The sequence below is a fragment of the Clavelina lepadiformis genome, chromosome 3 (assembly GCF_947623445.1).
Source record: "Clavelina lepadiformis chromosome 3, kaClaLepa1.1, whole genome shotgun sequence".
Classification (NCBI taxonomy): Eukaryota; Metazoa; Chordata; class Ascidiacea; order Aplousobranchia; family Clavelinidae; genus Clavelina; species Clavelina lepadiformis.
The window spans coordinates 2,821,710-2,840,878 of NC_135242.1; the positions used below are offsets into that span (position 1 = coordinate 2,821,710).

At 36.4% G+C, this 19,169-nt stretch overlaps 3 protein-coding genes and 1 long non-coding RNA gene across 4 annotated transcripts; 2 read left to right on the top strand and 2 right to left on the bottom strand.

Moving 5' to 3' along the window:
- Positions 1 to 27: 27 nt before the first annotated feature.
- LOC143449477 (uncharacterized) lies at positions 28 to 5,526 on the bottom strand. The gene is made up of 5 exons (XM_076949693.1): positions 5,231 to 5,526; positions 2,253 to 2,368; positions 1,868 to 2,067; positions 1,433 to 1,672; positions 28 to 1,271 (listed from the first exon to the last, which is right to left on the bottom strand). The coding sequence occupies exons 1-5, from the start codon at positions 5,442 to 5,444 to the stop codon at positions 1,001 to 1,003; spliced, it is 1,041 nt and encodes a 346-aa protein (XP_076805808.1). The 5' UTR covers positions 5,445 to 5,526; the 3' UTR covers positions 28 to 1,000.
- On the top strand, positions 2,889 to 3,522 carry LOC143449478 (uncharacterized). The gene is made up of 3 exons (XR_013114581.1): positions 2,889 to 2,942; positions 3,071 to 3,151; positions 3,422 to 3,522. It is a non-coding gene; the product is annotated as an uncharacterized LOC143449478 (long non-coding RNA).
- Positions 5,527 to 6,721: 1,195 nt separating the features above from the next.
- LOC143449475 (platelet-activating factor acetylhydrolase-like) lies at positions 6,722 to 8,718 on the top strand. The gene has a single exon (XM_076949692.1). It carries the CDS (start codon positions 7,356 to 7,358, stop codon positions 8,553 to 8,555), a length of 1,200 nt encoding a protein of 399 aa, XP_076805807.1. The 5' UTR covers positions 6,722 to 7,355; the 3' UTR covers positions 8,556 to 8,718.
- Positions 8,719 to 8,938: 220 nt separating this feature from the next.
- LOC143449473 (optineurin-like) lies at positions 8,939 to 17,757 on the bottom strand. The gene is made up of 12 exons (XM_076949690.1): positions 16,038 to 17,757; positions 15,066 to 15,205; positions 14,453 to 14,549; positions 14,007 to 14,122; positions 13,671 to 13,773; positions 12,608 to 12,756; positions 12,453 to 12,522; positions 11,982 to 12,079; positions 11,535 to 11,613; positions 10,261 to 10,395; positions 9,876 to 10,037; positions 8,939 to 9,496 (listed from the first exon to the last, which is right to left on the bottom strand). The coding sequence occupies exons 1-12, from the start codon at positions 16,143 to 16,145 to the stop codon at positions 9,356 to 9,358; spliced, it is 1,398 nt and encodes a 465-aa protein (XP_076805805.1). The 5' UTR covers positions 16,146 to 17,757; the 3' UTR covers positions 8,939 to 9,355.
- Positions 17,758 to 19,169: the final 1,412 nt, after the last annotated feature.

Genomic DNA, 19,169 nt, shown 5'->3' on the forward strand with positions numbered 1-19,169 from the left:
CTTATTATCAAAGTAAGTTGACAATACGACAAAGCTTGCAAGTAAAATAGTAATTAGCCACATTGCTAAGTTAACAAGAATATCTTTATCTAAATACTAACAATGGCTATAGTGGTAGATGCATGCAATATAAAATATGCTTGAGGTGATAGTGTGGCTTAGTTAGAGAGAAAGTTGACATGGGGTAAGTAGTTGCAAATAAGTAATAAGACAACCGATGCAGAAAGGTTCACAATTCAGTTATTTGCGAAAAACTCTGCCTATCAGTAGTTTTCGACTAACATCTTCCCTCAGAAGTTAGAATAATGACAATAGCAAAAGTCACTATAAATACATATGAGACAAAAGGGTGCAAACAATTAAGAGTGAAGACGATTATCAATACATCCGGTACGAAATTGTTAAATAATACAATGGACAGGGACAAAATGCAGACAAGATGTTAGTTTGAACATTTTTTCTGCAAATAAATGAATCATAAGCCATTTACTGTTATTTTATTGGCAAACTGCTTAGTACTAAAAATATGTTTGCTTTGATTCCTGATTATTATATTTGTTGGTTTGAAAATGCATATTCACGTTAAGCAAATTATTTCTACTGAGTGCTTTTTTAACCTTTGTGCTAAAAATGTTGGATGCATTTCAAATCAGTCATCACAAGTTATGTGCAAAACAATATTGATCATTGCACAACATAAACTTCAAAAAGTTTGCGAGTATTTAAGTGCGACGATAAATTCCATGTTCAGCTGAATGTGAACAGAGCAAAGTAAATTGACGATATATTGTCAATTTTTTAAAGAGGTTCACATGAAATTATTACCCTTGACGAAGTGTTAATATTGCACTGCCAATAGTTGGCACAAAGATGCAATTTGGTTCATTCATCCACGAGGCATAGCAAATTAGGATTATGCCGATACTAATTGCCACTTGATACATCACCGGTACATTTAAAGTTGTGCGGTAAGTTGTTGTGTAAATGTAAAACGTGCTGGTTATTTTCTGGCCAATATTTGAACATCAGTCTGAACTACTTTGGATTTCTGGTCAAGAGAAATTAAGTTAGTTTGGGATTGATTATCAGATCTGCAACGAGCGATGCCATGTTTCAGTTTCCTCGGAGAAATGAGGTAATCTGAATGACAGGGAACATGTGTTGTAACATCTAAGAAATTAGAATAATCGTCTTCAATGTTGATATAATCTCTTTGAGCTACTTTTTTTCTTTTTTCATGCAGCTTTGAGTCTGACGTCAGTCTCGCCACCCTAAAAAATTAAGATGTGGAATCACGGTAAAGTCCAAATATCAGCTGAAATTAGAAAGGACTTAAGAGGCAGGCTCGTGTAAAATGATGACTGGTATTGGGTTTTAAACTTAAAATATTGACAATTCTTGCACCGTTGGCCACTTTAAATACACAAATTACCTTTCATTTAAACGCTGAATTTCCACTTTGTGAAGTTGTTCCATTCGAAAAACATTTTCACTGGCAATTTTAGCACATTCTTTCTTGGCCAATTCAACACTTTCCTCAAGCTGAATTCTGGAATGCTCCTTTGCAACACGTAATGCTCTTGCAATTGAATTTTCTCTCTCCAAAGTGGCGTCAGCTCGTAATTTCTTGTGTTGTTCCTTTAAACAACGTTCAATTGCTTCCCTTTTTAACCTGTTGAAAAAAAGTTTTAAATTCTCAAGATCCTTTGTTAAAGATCATATTAGGTATTTCTTAAAATAAATTTGAAGTAAAAAGGTGTAAAAATATATAATAACTTTTGGTACTGTTTCTTATCCAAAACAGTTAATAACAATTTATTGTCTGGAGTCATCCGATTTATTTATCAACTGACAAACTATTACGCACTGTTCAGCCTTTTCCCACTGCTCCAGCAAAGCGTTTTCTTTTTCTTCATCTTTTTTGCGAATAACTTGTTGTATTTTTTCATTCTCTAATTCATCTCTGTTCAGTTTAATCCTAATTGCAAGTTGTTCATAGTACATTTTCTCTTGCTCCATCAGTTTTTGCTTGTGCTTTTCAGCTTTTTGCATAGCAGCAGCCAAAACCTGACAAAGTTTTCAGCGCAAAGATAAATTCCATGTTTAAATGAGAGCAAACAAAGGATATTGGCAACTTTTGAAAGAGTTTATTGATGAAATGTTAACATTGCATGAAAATTTTCAGTCATATAAAAAAGATATCTATGGGTTGTTGCGTGTAAAAGGAAACATAAAAGTTGTAAAAGTCATACCTTCTCATGCTTTTTCTGACATAAAGCTTTTGTTTGCTTGATTGCATTTAAAACTGCAAATTCTTTTTCTTCTTGATGTTCCATCCTCTCCTTTTCATGTATCCTTGCACCGATGTCTGTGAATAGACTTGGATTGGTAAATGTGCAGCCGCCTAACACATACCTGAGTAATGTTGCGCTACCAACCTGGGTGACAATTAATGTGGTGAAGTGTGTTATGAGCTAAGAGGTTATAGCATTATATATAGCACATTATATAAGAGGTTATAGCAAAAATGTATACATGGATTGAATGAATGTATGTTTAGCCATAATAATAACATATTAACAATACCAGCAAATAACAAGCTGTATGTTATACTGGATTTGGAGCAGACTTACAGCTGTTCAGCAAATTGGTCAATGAGGTGGAATAAATCTAAATATTTTCCTAAAGTTCAAGGTTTTTTTATTTTGCTGTATCCGTTATTTTTTAGCTGATGATCGTGGGATCGAAAAATACTGCTGACCTTGTAATAGCATAAAAAAATTAAAAAATGCTCACAAACAATCTATGAACTAGAAAAAAGCAATTTAATCAGGTCATGAAAATCCAATATCTGCAAGATGTTTACTAAACTGGTCCTGTAACGATCAACGATTCATATGTTCACTTTTCAGAAGAATATAACATCAAACACAATACAACAAGTAAGCAAACACAAAGTTTATTAACTGATATAGAGTATACCAAATTGTTGCAATAACAACAAGTGCAGAGAGCTTAATATTTTGTTCAATACTAACATGTTTTGGAGCTTTCATTGTTTCTTCCTCAGAGTACGAAGCATTACATGCTCAAAGCACAGTATATAAACAACAAGGCATGACAGATCCACAGAGATAAGATAGTACTACAGGTAGGCTAACATGATAACACACACTGGTGCAACCTCATCAATGATTAGGTAGATCTTAACCAATTAAACAGTTAAGGTAGATATCAATCAATTAAACAAGACAGGAATGTGAAATAATGAACAATAATAAATAAGTTAAATAAAGTTTTTCAATAAAAACGAGGACCCATATCATAAATTTGTGTGTTTAGGCTGTTTTTTTTTGCTTAATGAGTAAAGCCTCATGAATTTTGCATTCATAATAATTAATCATTACGGCAATTTTCTAAGATCTTGAAATTTAAAAATTTGGAGCGAATACACCAGTTGTGAGATGGTTTACGGAATACCCAAGATTCAAAGTTGGAGTCTTCAATAATACATTTCTGATTTATCACATATTGTTGTTTAGCATGTATACTGTACTTTAAACGTTTACTGCTTTATACTCTGAGTAAGGACCAACCGACAGTCCGAAACAAGTTAGTATTGAATACAACATGAAGCTCTCTGCCCTTGTAATTACACTGGACAACAGCAAAATTATTCCTCAAATGAAAATAAACTGCCTAGACTAACTTTGGGACGCTGATTCCAAATCTGAAATCAGAATTGGTCTATCACGTCAGGTTTTCAAGATATAAAAATTCACGAAATTCGGATTTTGCATTGATTGGCACTATATTATAAGGTTCTACAGTACAAGGTATTGTGCAATTTTCTTTCCCAGCGAATTGTTGGTCATATTATGTCACAATGCATGTTATGTAAGATCAATATTGACATTATTTTGTAAATGCAATGTTCTATCTTTTCACAATTAATGCATTCTTGAATGTTCTTGGCCATGACTATAGAGGGGGGGGGGGGGGGGGGTAGGGGTAGGGGGGGGAACATATGTGGAGACCTTAAAGTTGTGTCACTTTTACTCGGATTGCAGTTGGGTTACACCAAGCATATGTGCTTTCTCTGTTTGTGGGACAGTCGAGACGATGCAAACCACTATGACACAACTGAATGGCCAATGAGAACGGACTACATTGTTGGAAGATATAATGTTAAGTGCCAACCCCTAATTGATCCGAGCAAAGTGTACTTGCCACCACTTCACATTAAACTGGGTCTGATCAAACAATTTGTGAAGGCAATGGATTTCAATGGAGATGGATTCCTGCATATAAAAGAAAAATTTGGTGCAATACCAAGTGATGCTAAACTGAGAGCTGGAATATTTGTTGGCCCCCAAATACATGATTTGATCCGTGACCCAGTATTTCCATCCAAGCTTAATTCAATTGAATTAAAAATTAAAAGCCTGGAATGCATTTGTACAGATTGTACAAAATTTTCTTGGGAAGTACAGGGCAGAAAATTACTCGGAACTAGTGGACAATTTGCTGGAATCATACCGCGAAATGGGCTGCAGAATGTCGGTTAAACTGCAGTTTCTTCATTCACACTTGGAATTTTTCCCGCCAAACCTGGGTGATGTGAGCGACGAGCATGGGGAAAGATTTCACCAAGACATCTCTGTGATGGAATCGCGGTATAGAGGTCGATTTAACCCAAACATGATAGGGGACTACTGCTGGTTTCTTCAGCGTGAAACTGACACTGAACATACTCGAAAGAGCAAGTGTATAAAGCACTTTTGAGGGAATATAATGTTATTTTTGTCTGATTTAATTATCCTGGGTTGTATTAAATTGTGCAGTATGATAATGCTGTTATTTTCAATAGAAATTACTGGGTTGATTACATGTAATGTTTTGTTCCGCTCAGCCAAAATTAGCCAAAATCACAGTTATGGGTTGTCGTGAGCATATATCATATCTCAAAAACGTGACGTGTTAGAAAAAATCTAAGACCAGATTTGGATTCAGCATTGCAAAATTAGTCTAGGTAAACTTGAAATGAGCGAGGAATAAAAAATAAGTTGTAAATTGTTGTCCAGTGTTATTAATGCAACAATTTGGAGTAAGAACGCTATTTGAACTCCCCGAAGTGATATAGAGTAGGGCTAATCACTTCATAATACATTTCTTTCAATGAGAAAAATAAATCAATCAGATAAAGGAAATTTAAAATTGACTGACTTACCTTCTATATTCGTGTGCGTAGCTTTTTGCGTGGTCAAAGCTGTCTTGCTTAGCATTCGCTCAAGATATGTAACAGCTGCAGTTTTCGGACGACTGACGAAGCCATGAGCAGAAAATAGTTCAAGTTGATCCGGCGGTTTTGGATATAAAAACATTTTTCGCCGATCATTGAGCTTCACATTGTGATTTCTTGACATTTCCATACAATTTTGCATAAACAATAGCTTAGTGTACACTGCAACCCAGACGTAGGCTCCTTTACTGTTCCGTTGTTGTTGCAAAGCGTAGAGAGTAGGCCTGGTAACAAAGTTTATTTCTGCATGAAATTAAATCATATAATTTGAGCGTACCTGCAAATAAAATACTGTAAACGCATCATAAAGTATAGGATGTTTGTTTGGGAATTCTAAAAGACATTGAACTTGTTTTTGGCGTAATTTGTTTTCTTTATACGTGAAGATTTTTTAACCAACATGGACATTTACGTAAAGTGTATAATTGGTCTACCGTATTATACCATTGAGCACTCAGATACAAAAATTGAAAATGTGTAAGAACTTAGTTCTGCTTATTCAGTAACAGCTTACTTGACTCAACCTAAAATGGAAGTTAAACGTCCAGTTCCTACATTTCATCCGCATTTGTTTTTCGGGAAGTACGCAATTATAGTATCACAGTAATAACCAGTGACACTAGTATATACTATATGTATACCATACAATTGGTAATAATGTTGTCGTGCCAAATTTGTTCCGGGCTTTGCGACGTAAAATGCCGCATGACTCAACCCAAGTTTTCCGATCAAAACCCTTGTATTTCCAGTAAGTTTTAAGAATTGTATTTTTACTTTTAAGTTAAGTTGGTAACCTTGAAAGTTTATCCTGATCCCGAGGGCAATCTCCGAGACTTTTTGAGCGGAAAACTTACGCTGAGTCATGCCATACCTTTACGTCACAATACCGAGGTATACGTCACAATGCCCAGAACAAACTAGATATAGCACCGGTCTGTGCCCGGAATTTCCTCAATTTGTCACATGAGACATACGTCAGTTGAAACAGAGGGTACAGACAAAGTTTTTCTCTGTTTTTAAAAATTCGGTGATCGAACTTCTAAGGTAACCTACAATTCTGGTTTTGGCAGTTATTGTCGAATACTCGTACCGAATTATTATCGGCTTACCAAGAAAACTTTCACAAAAACTGGAGAAGAACGGTCCATAGAGTCACTCAGAGTCGGCCACGACTGAGTGGAACCTGATGCTGATGATGATGTCGAATACTCGACTATCGATGCAGGTAAGTGCTAGCCACGAGCAACTGAAGCGCTGAACTCACCTGCCTGAGCAAGAAAGAAGGCCGGCATTATAATTAGGCCTAAGCCAAAATGAATGACGTTTTGATGTTTCAGTTTCACACACGCATGGTTAGTCATGTGACTGTAAAATTCATTGAGTGTAAGAAGTCGTCATACGTTGTATGCGGATATTGCTGAAGTGCGTATAAGAACCGGTGTCTGCCGCGAGCGCCTAATTGTTTGCAATGGTTTATTTTGATACCAGCTTAGTTGAAGTTTGGGTCGGTCGCGTTTTTCTTTTTGTCAGAATATCTGAAATTAGCTTTTGAGAAGTTTTAGTGTCAAGGGCTTGTGAAATTTTGTATTTGGAAGGCGACATTCTGTTTCCTGACAGCCTGTGAGGATCTCCAGCATGTGTTGATACTTGGCTGAGTAAATGCATGGTTATTGGTTAGGTATTGCACAGGCCTACGTTAAAAGGGAGTTACGCAAGCTGGTTAATGATTTATAGACTAACAGCCTTCCAAAGTCCAGATACGCTAAGGCTTCAACGAAATAGAGCTTCGCTTTGTTGAACGCTTTAGTTTACTGTTCAATGAAGATCTTTGTAGGGCATTGTTATGGTGCAGGACAAAGCACTTGAAAGCAGAACAGATTTTCCGTCAAAGCTTTACTTCATTTGCCAAGAATGGCGAATTCAGTTTTGTCTGTGGGCGCGTTACGAAATGGTAACCAACTACGCGAACAAATTACGACTTTGTTTTGTTATAGTTTTGCAGTAGGCTAGGCTATACGTGCTATTTTTGTTTGCGGTAAAGCTAACAGTAAATATGCGTCACACCTTGCCAAATGCTACTGGACCGTACCATGTAGGTTGCACAGACATTGTAACCAAATACGGTGAAGATCGCTGTCTATTTCGCTGGTACTATCCAACCGAAGACAAGCCAAGCCATGCGACGTCCCCTCTATGGCTCGGGGACAACCGATATGCTCAGGGTTTCACCGATTTTCTCAAAATCCCAAGACTGTCTTGGCTTTTCAAATGGACATTCTCAAAAGCACTTATTCCAGTCGTGTGGAATGGAAAGTTTCATCTTCCTGACGAGAAGCGAAAACTCCCGGTAATCATTTTCTCTCACGGTCTCGGAGGAAATAGATTGGCCTACAGCGGAATTTGTTTGGATCTCGCGTCCCAGGGTGCGTTGGTGGCATCTATTGAGCACGCAGACCAGTCAGCGTGTACAACATTCTACTACGTTAAAGACGACAGTGAAGAAAAAAACCTCCAGAAATGGATCGATTTTCGTCACGTTGCAAGCGGCTCTGCCGATGAGCAGAGTATCAGGAATGAACAGGTTCACCATCGGGCGGACGAATGCGTTAAGCTTCTGGACCACATTGAAGAAATCAACTCCGGAACCTTTCACTGCATCAGCTCGGGAATTGACATGTCGACATTTCGAGATCACGTCGATCTTGAGAGATGCGCGATTATGGGTCATTCGTTCGGAGGAGCAACCACTATTACTGCTATCTCCAAAGACAAGAGGTTCAAAGTCGGAGTTGGACTTGACACGTGGATGTTCCCTTTGAACAATGAGATTTACAAAAACGTAAACGCGGTGCCTTTTCTTTTCATCAACACCGAGAAATTCCAGTGGGAGGCGAACGTAGCCGGTATGCGAAAGCTGGACAAGGACACTTTTGGCGTCGATGTCGAGCGTAGAATGTTGACCCTGCTTGGCACCGTGCACTCATCGCAGTGTGATTTTGCTTTGCTTGTCGACAATCCACTGCTTTCAAAAATCTTCCAGCTCAAAGGCGCCGCCGATGCCTTTCACACCAACGCAGTCAACAACAAACTCGCTTTTGGCTTCATAGGAACACACCTGGGTGAGGATTTTGGTCCTTCGGTTGATGACGTCATCAAGGCCCATGAAGATTTTGTATTAGTTGGATCCACGATTGCGTTGGACGAAGAGCGAGTTGTAAAATCCAAAGAAAAATTGCGTTCCGGTGAAAACTGATTCTTTTTACTTATTGCAGGGCGTACTTGACACGTAACATTTATTACACTTCCTACCGTTTTAACTTCCCAGATTGATCTATTTAATTCTGTTGTGATTTTCTGTAAAAATTATGAACAGCATGTTGCCTGTGTCTCAATGGTGGTATACAGGCGTTTTAGCAGTTTGTGTTTGCCGGTATTTCCCAGTGCAGTAGCAGAATACACACTTGTTATAAGCTTTAGTGCAGAATAGCCACCCCAGAGCAAAATCGGGTGTTACTTTCAGCCTTGCTGTGCGATGGTCGCTTGCTCTTTATGATTTCACAATAACTTCCATAAGAGCCCAATTTCGACACCCACATATAAGCGAACGAAGTTACCAATAGATTCAGCCCTACCACGTGTAAAGCCGGCTGCTAGGCAGAGGCGATATAATTTAATGCAGAAGCAGGGAAGTACAAATGACAACATTTCGAATAGCACAAGCTAAATTATAAAATTTGGAGCGAATCTTTTTAAAGAATAGAAACAATAAAAACATCTAAGAAGCAACAATTTGATGAACGCGGTCAGCATTATTATACAACAATTAGACGAAAACTGGAACCCAGTATAATAGTAAGTGTAGTTTTCCCAGGTCATTGTGCGGTTAAATCGCACAAAACTGAAGTACTACTTACTACAAATTGATTCAGTAAAACTCCACCTTACACAAAAGATGAACGATTTGGCGATGCTCATCCTGTCATGATTGCGGAAACTGACCGAATAAATAGCACAAAAACAATTAAAAACGGGTTCAATGAACCCCGAAAATCTTTATCGACGCATCGGGCCTTGTCGATTGTACTGCTCGTTAAAATGATATTGTTCCAAATCTTTTCGAAGTTTTTCGTTTTGGGCGTGAAGCTTTTCGCGATCCCCGCGTTCTTGAAGGAAATCTTGCCTGAACACATCCGCCTGCAAAAACATGAAACACATCTGCAAATCTCTGTTGCATTTGAGAGAAATTCTTGTCTAGAGCAGTCAAATGAAAGACGTTTAAACAAGAACGCGAGTAACGTTAAAAGTGGTGCTGTCAAGTTCATACGTTATCGAAATACTCGAGCACAAGTCTAAAACAAAAAAAAATTAAATATTAATTTAATACAATAAAAATACAAAAAATTAGTTTAATACAATAAAAAAATTAAAAAACACAAAAAAAAAACTAAAACAAGAATTACATTCAAAGAAGAACAAGCAATAGAAAAAGTAACCTCGAGTAAAGTTAAAAAGTACTCGAGTATATGCAAGTATCCAAGTGAAGTATGTTAAAAAGTTGCGCCGAGTGAGTTACCTGGGCCTGGAAAAAAGTGACGTCCTCTTCGAGTTTCTTGATTTGGTCTTTCTGCCTGTTTGCTTTCTGCAACCGCTCTTCGCACTCTTTCAAATCGCGATCTTTTTTGCGTATCGACTCCTCGGCGGATATCAGGCGGGCCAGGTAGTTGTCCAGTTCCGGCTAAACGAAGGTTTTTATTGAACGTTAAGAAAATTTTCGCGGTTCATTTTGCAACCTGCTATAGTTGGCGCTGATATCGTATGTAGTCTAAAACCTGGTATCAATGAAATGCTTTAATTACTGCTAATCTTTAATAAACTACGACGTAATTAGATTCTACGTCGCATTACGTAAACACACGCATAGTGCATAATTTAATATTACGTCATAGCAAGCATGTTACCGTCTGTGCGTGTTGCGCAACCAGCCTCTCATTCTCGTGACGTAGTTTTTCGTATTCGTGAAACAGCTCGTCAATGCTGTTCGATTTTTCTTGAACCTGACGCTGTAGTTCAGACGCGTCTTTCGCTTTCACGTCCTGGATAAGGATAGAATTGTGCAGCTTTAATATCTAGGTTATTTATTCTATCAGTTGACCTCAATGTGGGTATTGTATTTTAGTAACAACTATGGTGCTGTTAGTACACTACACTGTGTATCAAAATCTCACGTAACTGTGGTGGCTAGTGGCCACCACTGCGTAACCACAGCAAGAAAACGCCCAGATAAAATTTTCCTAACACGTTGTTGATGAGGCGTAACACGACAGTTAATTTACCATGAACGGCGTCAATTGATTGTAGTATTTAACCATCTATTATGCACGGATATTATTCTTTAAACTCTATGTTTAAAAATATGCAAGATGAGTTACAACAAATAAACAAACGAAACAGACTCGCAAATGTGCGCTGAAACTTTTTCTGGCGACGGTCTGTGCCTGAAAGTGAAGTTCATGTCCCAGAAAGTGTGAGAACCATGTCGTGTTGTGGCTTCGATTTTTATAATATCTGTAAAATGTCGAAGTTGAAAGCCCGAATCCTCATTACTGAAGTCGGTGTGTTCACGATACTTCGTATATAAATTCATCCGCTTCGTACAACGTTATGTGGGGTGGAACGATTTAGCTTAGTAACTGTGTCACAATTACTGCGCTTTAAAACTATGTAATTCTATTCCATATCTGCACCTCCAATGTGCACAAGTAATTCATCAAGCGAGAAATATTAGCCATAGATTGAAGTTACTGTTTGTTAAGGTAAAATAATTTTACAAGATAAACATTTGCCGTGTGTAACACGGTATTTCATGTTGCGTTTAGCAAAGTGTGATCGTGTTTTTCAGACTTTTTTCTGATGCTGTTTTTACGTAATTAGTGATTCGAGCGCTGGTGCTGCGTGTAGCCTGCACGTACGAAAATAGCAATAATAAATCCTTCGTCAAATTTGGAAAATCCCTTAAATTGGTAAAACTTCCGCCTTGTACTTTAGAGAGCACGGCGTCGTTAAAACATACGCGCAATTCGTCCATTATCATTGAAAAAGTAGCCAGCATCGAGTGATATTATGCAGAGACCGGGCTCAATACAGGTTGAAAACCACTGATTTAAAGCGTGCGGGGCGCACTTTGGGACCTTTCAAAGGTTGCATGCAAATTAACAATAGATTCCAGACCAACCAGAAATTTTTCTTGTTCCTTTAACTTTCGCTTCCAAGTATCCTCACTTTGGTCGCTTTGTTCTCTCAAGCTCTTACACCTGAATGAAAATGAGTTAAAAAGGTTAAATGAGTTACACCACACAGATTTGCAATTGTAAGTTGCAACTATACGTTTAAATGTATACAATATACTCTATATCAGGGATGTCCAACCTGCGGCCCGGCTGAGATTTCTGTGCGGCCCGTTAGTCATTTTCACTCCAAAAATATGTACTTTATGTACCCATTTTTCTTGAAATTTAATAGGTTCTGCGGCCCATTGAATTATTTCAAGTGACAATGCGGCCCACTTTAATAAAAGGTTGGACATCCCTGCTCTATATATATAATTATTCTGAAATGATTGGAGTTAAATTTAAAGTTTGTTCCCAAACAGATAACTTCACGTTAAAAAATATCTACTTACTCTGTTTCTAGAGATTCGACTTTTTCTCTGTATTTTTTAGCTTCAAGGTCATATATTTTCCCTTCATTGACAAGTTGTACGAGCTGAGCCTTCACCTCCTTAAGAGAAGCAAGAAATGAATGTTAGTCTAACTAAGCAATTTCCTGTTATTTACTGCAATGATTGCACCATTCCACTGCCCATTGATACCATGCAGACTACAGTGGATGCCCTTCATATAAGAACAGCTGGGATATTTGGGCTGTTATAAGCCATATGCCAGACAATGCTGAAACTACTTAACGCAACTGATTGCTGTTTTTGTTTTAAACAATGATAATTTAATTGTTTTCGAATTATGTACCAAAAAGGATTGACCCCTATAAATTAATGAAGCTGATTCTAGCTTTGACAGTAGTTGAAAAGAGGCAAAGTAAATGTGATTCACAGACCAGTGTGTTATTTATACAGAGGAATATATTCAACCTCTACCTTATTCTCTCTTTCTGAGGTTTGGAAGCGTTCTTGGTGAACTTGGATCTCTCTTTTGATGCTTTCGTTGCTGAAAAAAAAATAAACATCATACTTATTTGAGGAGGAAGCTATTTGAAAGATATGTTTATAAAGGAAGAGACGCAGATAATTACTATTTTTCCAGGTCAATGTTCTTCTGTTTCATTCTCTCCAGATCACCCAGTACAGTCTGTTTGCTAAACAAATTCTGTTGCAATTGATTGTTGGCCACTTTAAGACGTTTCGCCTCTTCTTCGAATTGTTTCTGGCTTGATAATGCTTCCTGTTACAAAATTTAATGGTTGGAAATTGTGAGAAAAACCCCATAATACCATGTGGTGTAATCGGGCAAAGCTATTAACATTGTATTTACATACAAGCTTTAACGGCTTTTTTAAAAAGAAACAAGACAAATATATTCTGATGCTGTGAAGCGTTAAGTATAGTCTACTTGAGCAGTTTCCAGTACCTTAATCATCCGTGTGAATCACTATGATTTTTCATTTTTCAGATTTACTTTAAATTAGGGACTTTTTCGGTTTTATGCAGATTTGTTGATCGAGTTACCGGGATGCAGTTTTGCCAATAAACAGAAAACTCCCGGTAAATTACCACATTACATAAAAAATAGCCATGGATAATTCCCTACTTGTACATAATTTGATGCAACTTACATAAAACATAACTTAACATAATATTGCTTTCATGCAACATGCAAATGTTTTAACATGTCTACATTCTATGTAATCATGTTACTTCCAAGCTTTTAGTACTAATTATCTCACCACATAACATATGGTTGAACTAGGTGAAAAGAAGAGTATACACAGAAATGTTGTTAAGTAAAAAAATGGATGGAGGGAATTGTGCTACCAACACGAGACCCAGAAAGTTACGGCTAAAAAGGGTAACAGCGTTTTATCAATCCAAATCATTCAAACTTTTCTGGGTCACACAAAATCAACCATTTATATATTTTATTTTATTATTCCTAAGCCATCATATGTTATAAAATAAAATTCCTGAGCAAATGACTCATGTGTGACAAATATATCAATGGAAAATTTTCACAAGCTCTGAGGGAAATTTGACACTTCGATTGTGTTTGTGTAGTTTCCCCTACTACTGTCACATCCTTGGTGAAGTCGTGCTCACGTGAGTATCAGTATCAATGTAATTAACTACTAGCATACTGACCTTTAGTTGCCTTTCTAAGTTCTCAACAGTTTGAATGTATTTTTCTTGTATAACAGAACCTGCTGCCACTTCACTTTTGTCCGAATCGGCGACAGTATTTTCGCTGTTTAAATAGAATAACATTTCATATCTTGTGCAAGTGTGTCACGGTGTGTGATTGTTCTACTTTGATATAAAAAATGGTCTCATGAAACATGAACAATTACTGATCGGTTGGAGAAGGGTTTTAAAAAAAACAAAGATATATATAATACAGCGAATTAGATGAGTTTTTTCACCACTTACTTTCTACAGCGAGAAAAATAGAAAATCTTTCTAAACAAACAAGTCATTCACCTGGTAGTGTCTTCTTTGCTACCTTGAAGGCTCATCACACTCACTTCCAGCCTTAAGTTTTCAGCTCTAAGCATTGCATTATCATCTCGCAAGTTCATCACAACTGAACGAGCTTTCTAAGATCAACATAACGGAAGTGTGCCTATTATGAGTGCCATTACAATATAAAGGCAATGCCCAATATAGCTTATACCATAACAGAAGTATGACAGTAAATACAAAAATTTATCAAGTGGAGCTTGAAAACAAGGACAAAATTTTTACCATCTCCAATTATACAGACACCTGCAAGGTATGTGGTGAGCTCCACTCCAGCCCAGTTATAAAACTTTAAGGGAAAGTACATATACCAGGCTACATGTGGTTTGCACATTTTGCTTATTTTTTTTTTAAACAGTACTTAAACAAACACTGGTTTTCCGCAAACAAATACTGTAATTACATACATCATAGTTCTGCTTTATTTTTTGTGCTTCTTCTTTGGATTTTTCATTCCACTTTTGAAGGTCAAGGCATTTTTTGTGGAGAATTTGATTGTTTGTTCTGTGCATAAGAAGCAGTAAATATCATAAATGCGAAAACAACAACATTTCAAGAACAAAAATCAAAATAATGTTAAAATAAGAAACAGACTATCAGCTAACTAAAGAATTACGCCAACTTATTCTTTTGATGGAAGAATATGTATTTAGGTCATTTTGAATTTAATGTAGCAATGACATTATTATGGTATTGATGAAAAAATAGCGTTAAGCAAACAAAAAATAATAGTTTATGAAGCAAAATGCATCATATATATGAAATAAGTTTTTAAAATTAGATGCAAAGCAGGTCCTATGAATTGATGCCTTAATTATAACTCATTTTGAAATACTAAATTAGTGGCCATTTTGACACTTACAAATATAAGTTAGTTACTTATTTAGAGAAGTATAAATCAAAAAAAAGAGTTATATAATAAACAGTATGAGTGATGAAAGCATATAAAAAAGCAAATCAAAACTATGTGTTCAAAAAGTTTAGTTTTTGTAAACATAACAAACAGCTGACACAACGTACTTGATGGATTCTCTTAATTCGTAATTGTCTGTGACGAAATTGTGCACCTGCTGCAACATGTGGTCAACAAGTATTGTTGAATTACTTTGATAAGGGAGCATGACTCCATTTCTCTCCTGAGAGTAACTGGTGGCATTTGACTAAACCAAAAAAATACGAAAACTAACATTGATTAAAGCTATATAGCAAATACAGTAGCATCATGCCGAAAAAATAAAGACACTTGAGAAAGACAGTGAAAGCTCATAGTTGTGGACTTTTTAGCAGTGATGAAATTTAAAACTTTTACAATGGATTCAGTAACTTAATCTTATGTGGAGACTGGAGAGTCCAGCAAGCATAGTACAAGATTAACTTTTGTTTCAGTCTCCTTACCAAGTCACAATTAGCGTTTTATTATGCTCCTCTGTAACGGCACAAAGTCCATATCAGGTTTTATTTTGCAACAAAAATCAAATTTTTGTAGAAGCTCGATTTTTGTAGAAGCGGTTTGACATGCACACAATGCTTTTGACACACTTGTTTTCACTAAATACGGTTCGCTACCTAGTACAAAATTCATGATTTATTTTCTTTCCTTGTGTTTGTTTCATTTCTATTGCTACGTGCATTTGACATAATTTTTGATTGTTCATTATGTTGGGCATAAATTGAAAATTTACAGCTACTAAAATTTTTTTGGGCTAAAATACAGGTTTTTCAGTATTTACTGGTAGTCTGAAAATGGGTTCATTCACTGTCCAATGTTGTCTTTTAGTGGTACTGTAAAATTCATGCAAGAGAATTGTGAAATGTATGATACATGGTTGGTGATGCATAATAAAGAAAAATAACAAGTTTGGTTAACAACATTCATTAAGTAAGCCTCAGAATGTATGTGGTCTGCACTTAAAACATAGTTTGATATATGCAGCCAAATATATCAACATAATGGCTAAATCTGCAAAATAAAACAAAATGATTTAAAAATACCTGATAATCATCAGTTGAAGGAAAGTTATCAGTTGGCGGGCTATGTACAACTCCGACTGATAATGTGGTCCTAGACTGCATCGTGGTCTGATTTCCCATCATATTCATCGTTGAAAACGTTAAAAGGATATGCACGCATTTAAAAAGTAAAATGTCTCTATATACTTACTGGCAACTGCCTTAGCATAAGTTATTGTACATAGTATAACATTGTCTCTTTCTCGGTGTGAAGCAAATTCATATTTTTATGCGATTTTTGTTTGAACTTAAAACACTGCACTTCTGTAATGATTAATGGGCAGTCATATCTGTACAACACAATGAAATAGAATGACAATATGTATACATTGTTGGAACAGATTCAAACCCAGAGTCTATTAACTTGACTCCATACACGAACCAAACTTGGAAGTATGACAGTTTCTAACAATTGAGAATGCAGACCATAATTATAGTCGAATATGTGGCACCTGTAGACTTATAACCTGTAGACACAAGTACAAGACTTATGAATATGTGACCCAAACTTTTACATGTTTATGCCGATTTATAATAAAAAAAACAAATCAGATTATTTGAATAACAATTTATAATATAGAAACAAAGAAACGAAGTTGCAGCTCATGACGTCATATCAAAAGTTGCATTTTTAAAGCACGATTTTTCGTTGAAAGCTGCCATACATTCCTGTCTGCCAGCTTGCAGAGTTTGGCATATGTGCATTCATTATTGTTTTTCATGAGATAAAGTGGTACAGGGGGCTCATTTGATTTTAACAAATATTTTACAACACGTTTCAACAATTTTTGCGAATGTTGCCATTTTTTGGCCTGGACCTGCATTTAGAGAGTCTTCTGGTACAGAACTTTTCCACTCTCAATTTTTAATTCAAAAACAGATTGAATTAGTCAATTTCTGTGTATTTGCGCATGACAAGTGAATGTGTGCATTTTTATGCACAAACTTGTCATTTTTTGTTCTATGGCGCACACAAGATCTTGCTGAAAACAGCCATACTCTGCAGTCCAACCACTGCAATCAGTTTTGCATGCGGAGATGCAATCATTCAAATTTTAACATAACAATGTGCAGTGTGCACTGAATATTTGCATTTACGTCTGCTTTACTTATATAATAGGATCTCACTAAAATCTTGAAAGACTGAAATGAAGAATATAGGCCTAGTTGGGAAACACTGTTTTCTTTGTTTCGCCCCTTTCGGCCACTTCAGCTTTTTATTGTGTCCTACATAATAGATTAGCTATCAAACAACCACACACAGAAATATGTCTTTTGGTTATTTACAAACCAACATTGATCTGTTAACTGTGAAAGAGTTCGATGTACACATTAGGAGATTTTGTGCATAGGCTAGACCGCTAGACTATATGTGTGGGTTACCGATCTAGTATTACAAAGATATATCACGTGCAGACGTAGTCGTACACTTCTGTGCTTGATTCGCGTTTTTTACTTCTGTACATCACTTACTGCCTTTATGCGGGCGGTACTAAAAATAACGTACCGTAACAAATAGGTTATATCTTAGGCTTAACGTAGGCCTACTGCATTTCTGGATTTGGTGCCGTTTCTGACGCACATTCTCTTAATACCAGGCCTAATTACGTTGAACTAGCGGTAATATACCAAAACCAGACAACATACCTTGCCTATCGCCCTAGCTCCAACAGCTACAAAGGGCCAGCCTAAACCTAAATGAGTTTCCCATTTCTTAATTCTGCATCAGTCTCCATCAGAGCATCAGATTCAGCAGATCACGGTTGTTAGTTTGGCGGCCACTAGTAGAAAAATAATGGCGCACTTCTTAATGCACGATAGAAATAATTTGATGGCGTGTAGAATGACCTTTTCCTACAATTACATTTTTTGAAATAAAACAGCAGCTTTCAACCTTTTCATGCTTGCTTATCCTTGAAGTCGAAAAATGCTTTGCCGATAGATAGCTTAAAATGTAATTAACTGATTGATCAAAATTGAATGAACTGACAAAACTAATTAAATCGCATTATAGTTCCAGTACCATGGTCTTTATATCTTTAGTTATATAAAGACTATATTAGTTTAGGACAACAAATATCAGGATCAAGTCTGCACTTAGCAATACAAGGAACACTGAATGCGAAATGCGTTAAAAGTAAATGGCAAAGCAAACATTCAAGTTATACTGTATGAAAATTATTGTGTCATAATCATGACGTGATAACCATTTCAAGTCTTTTTCATTGCTAGTTTTGGATATTCTAAATCACAATGACCTCCTGCAAGACGTTCTGTGGGCAAATCAACAACAGACACTGATTTTTCTATTTATTGTACTGTATATCGTTATTTGTCATTGTAACATAATTCAAGGTTATCGCTAGTGTGTATACGTCATAGTCTCCGGATTTATTAAGCTGATATAATATCTTAGGTCCAAGGAACTGTACAGTCGCGATTTCCCAACTTGGAAATACTTTATTTATTACCTGATCTTACTGTTCTTTTAGTGCTCTTGTGGGCCCCAATATCGTGGCTTCTTTTGGCCACTGAAACGGGATTCCTGTCTCTGGATTGAGTTTTTTTTGTACAGTTTTGTTCAACTATCCATTGTTATGCACTTAAAGATATTCATTGCCCTCAGTAATCAAACTACGTTACTTCGTATCTTAATGTACCCTATAATGTATCTTGGTTGCTAATATCAGGGTTATTAATGTTAGTGAGCATGTCTTCTACACTTCCCAATACTTTTTTGTTGCTTGTAACAATTTATGTAAATTTATGCTAACCTATCATCTTATAGCGCAATTGTATTATTGCTATCATACATGTTTTAAGCACTTAGGCTTTGCCACTTTTTCCTGCTCGTTAGCTGTTCGTGAGCATGTGTTTTATTGTGCTGTACTTACAACAGTTAGCATCGTAACTTTCGCTCCGCACAGTTAATGGCAAAAAATAAACAATAAGATATAATTCTGAGACAAAATCGGAGAATCTCGATTTTCGCTACCCCATTGATTAATTATTTTCGCTATCATGCCAAATTTATTCCGGCTTCCAAAATTGTTCTGGGCATTGTGACATAAAATGTCGCATTGCTCAGCGCAATTTTATTGATCTAAAAACCTT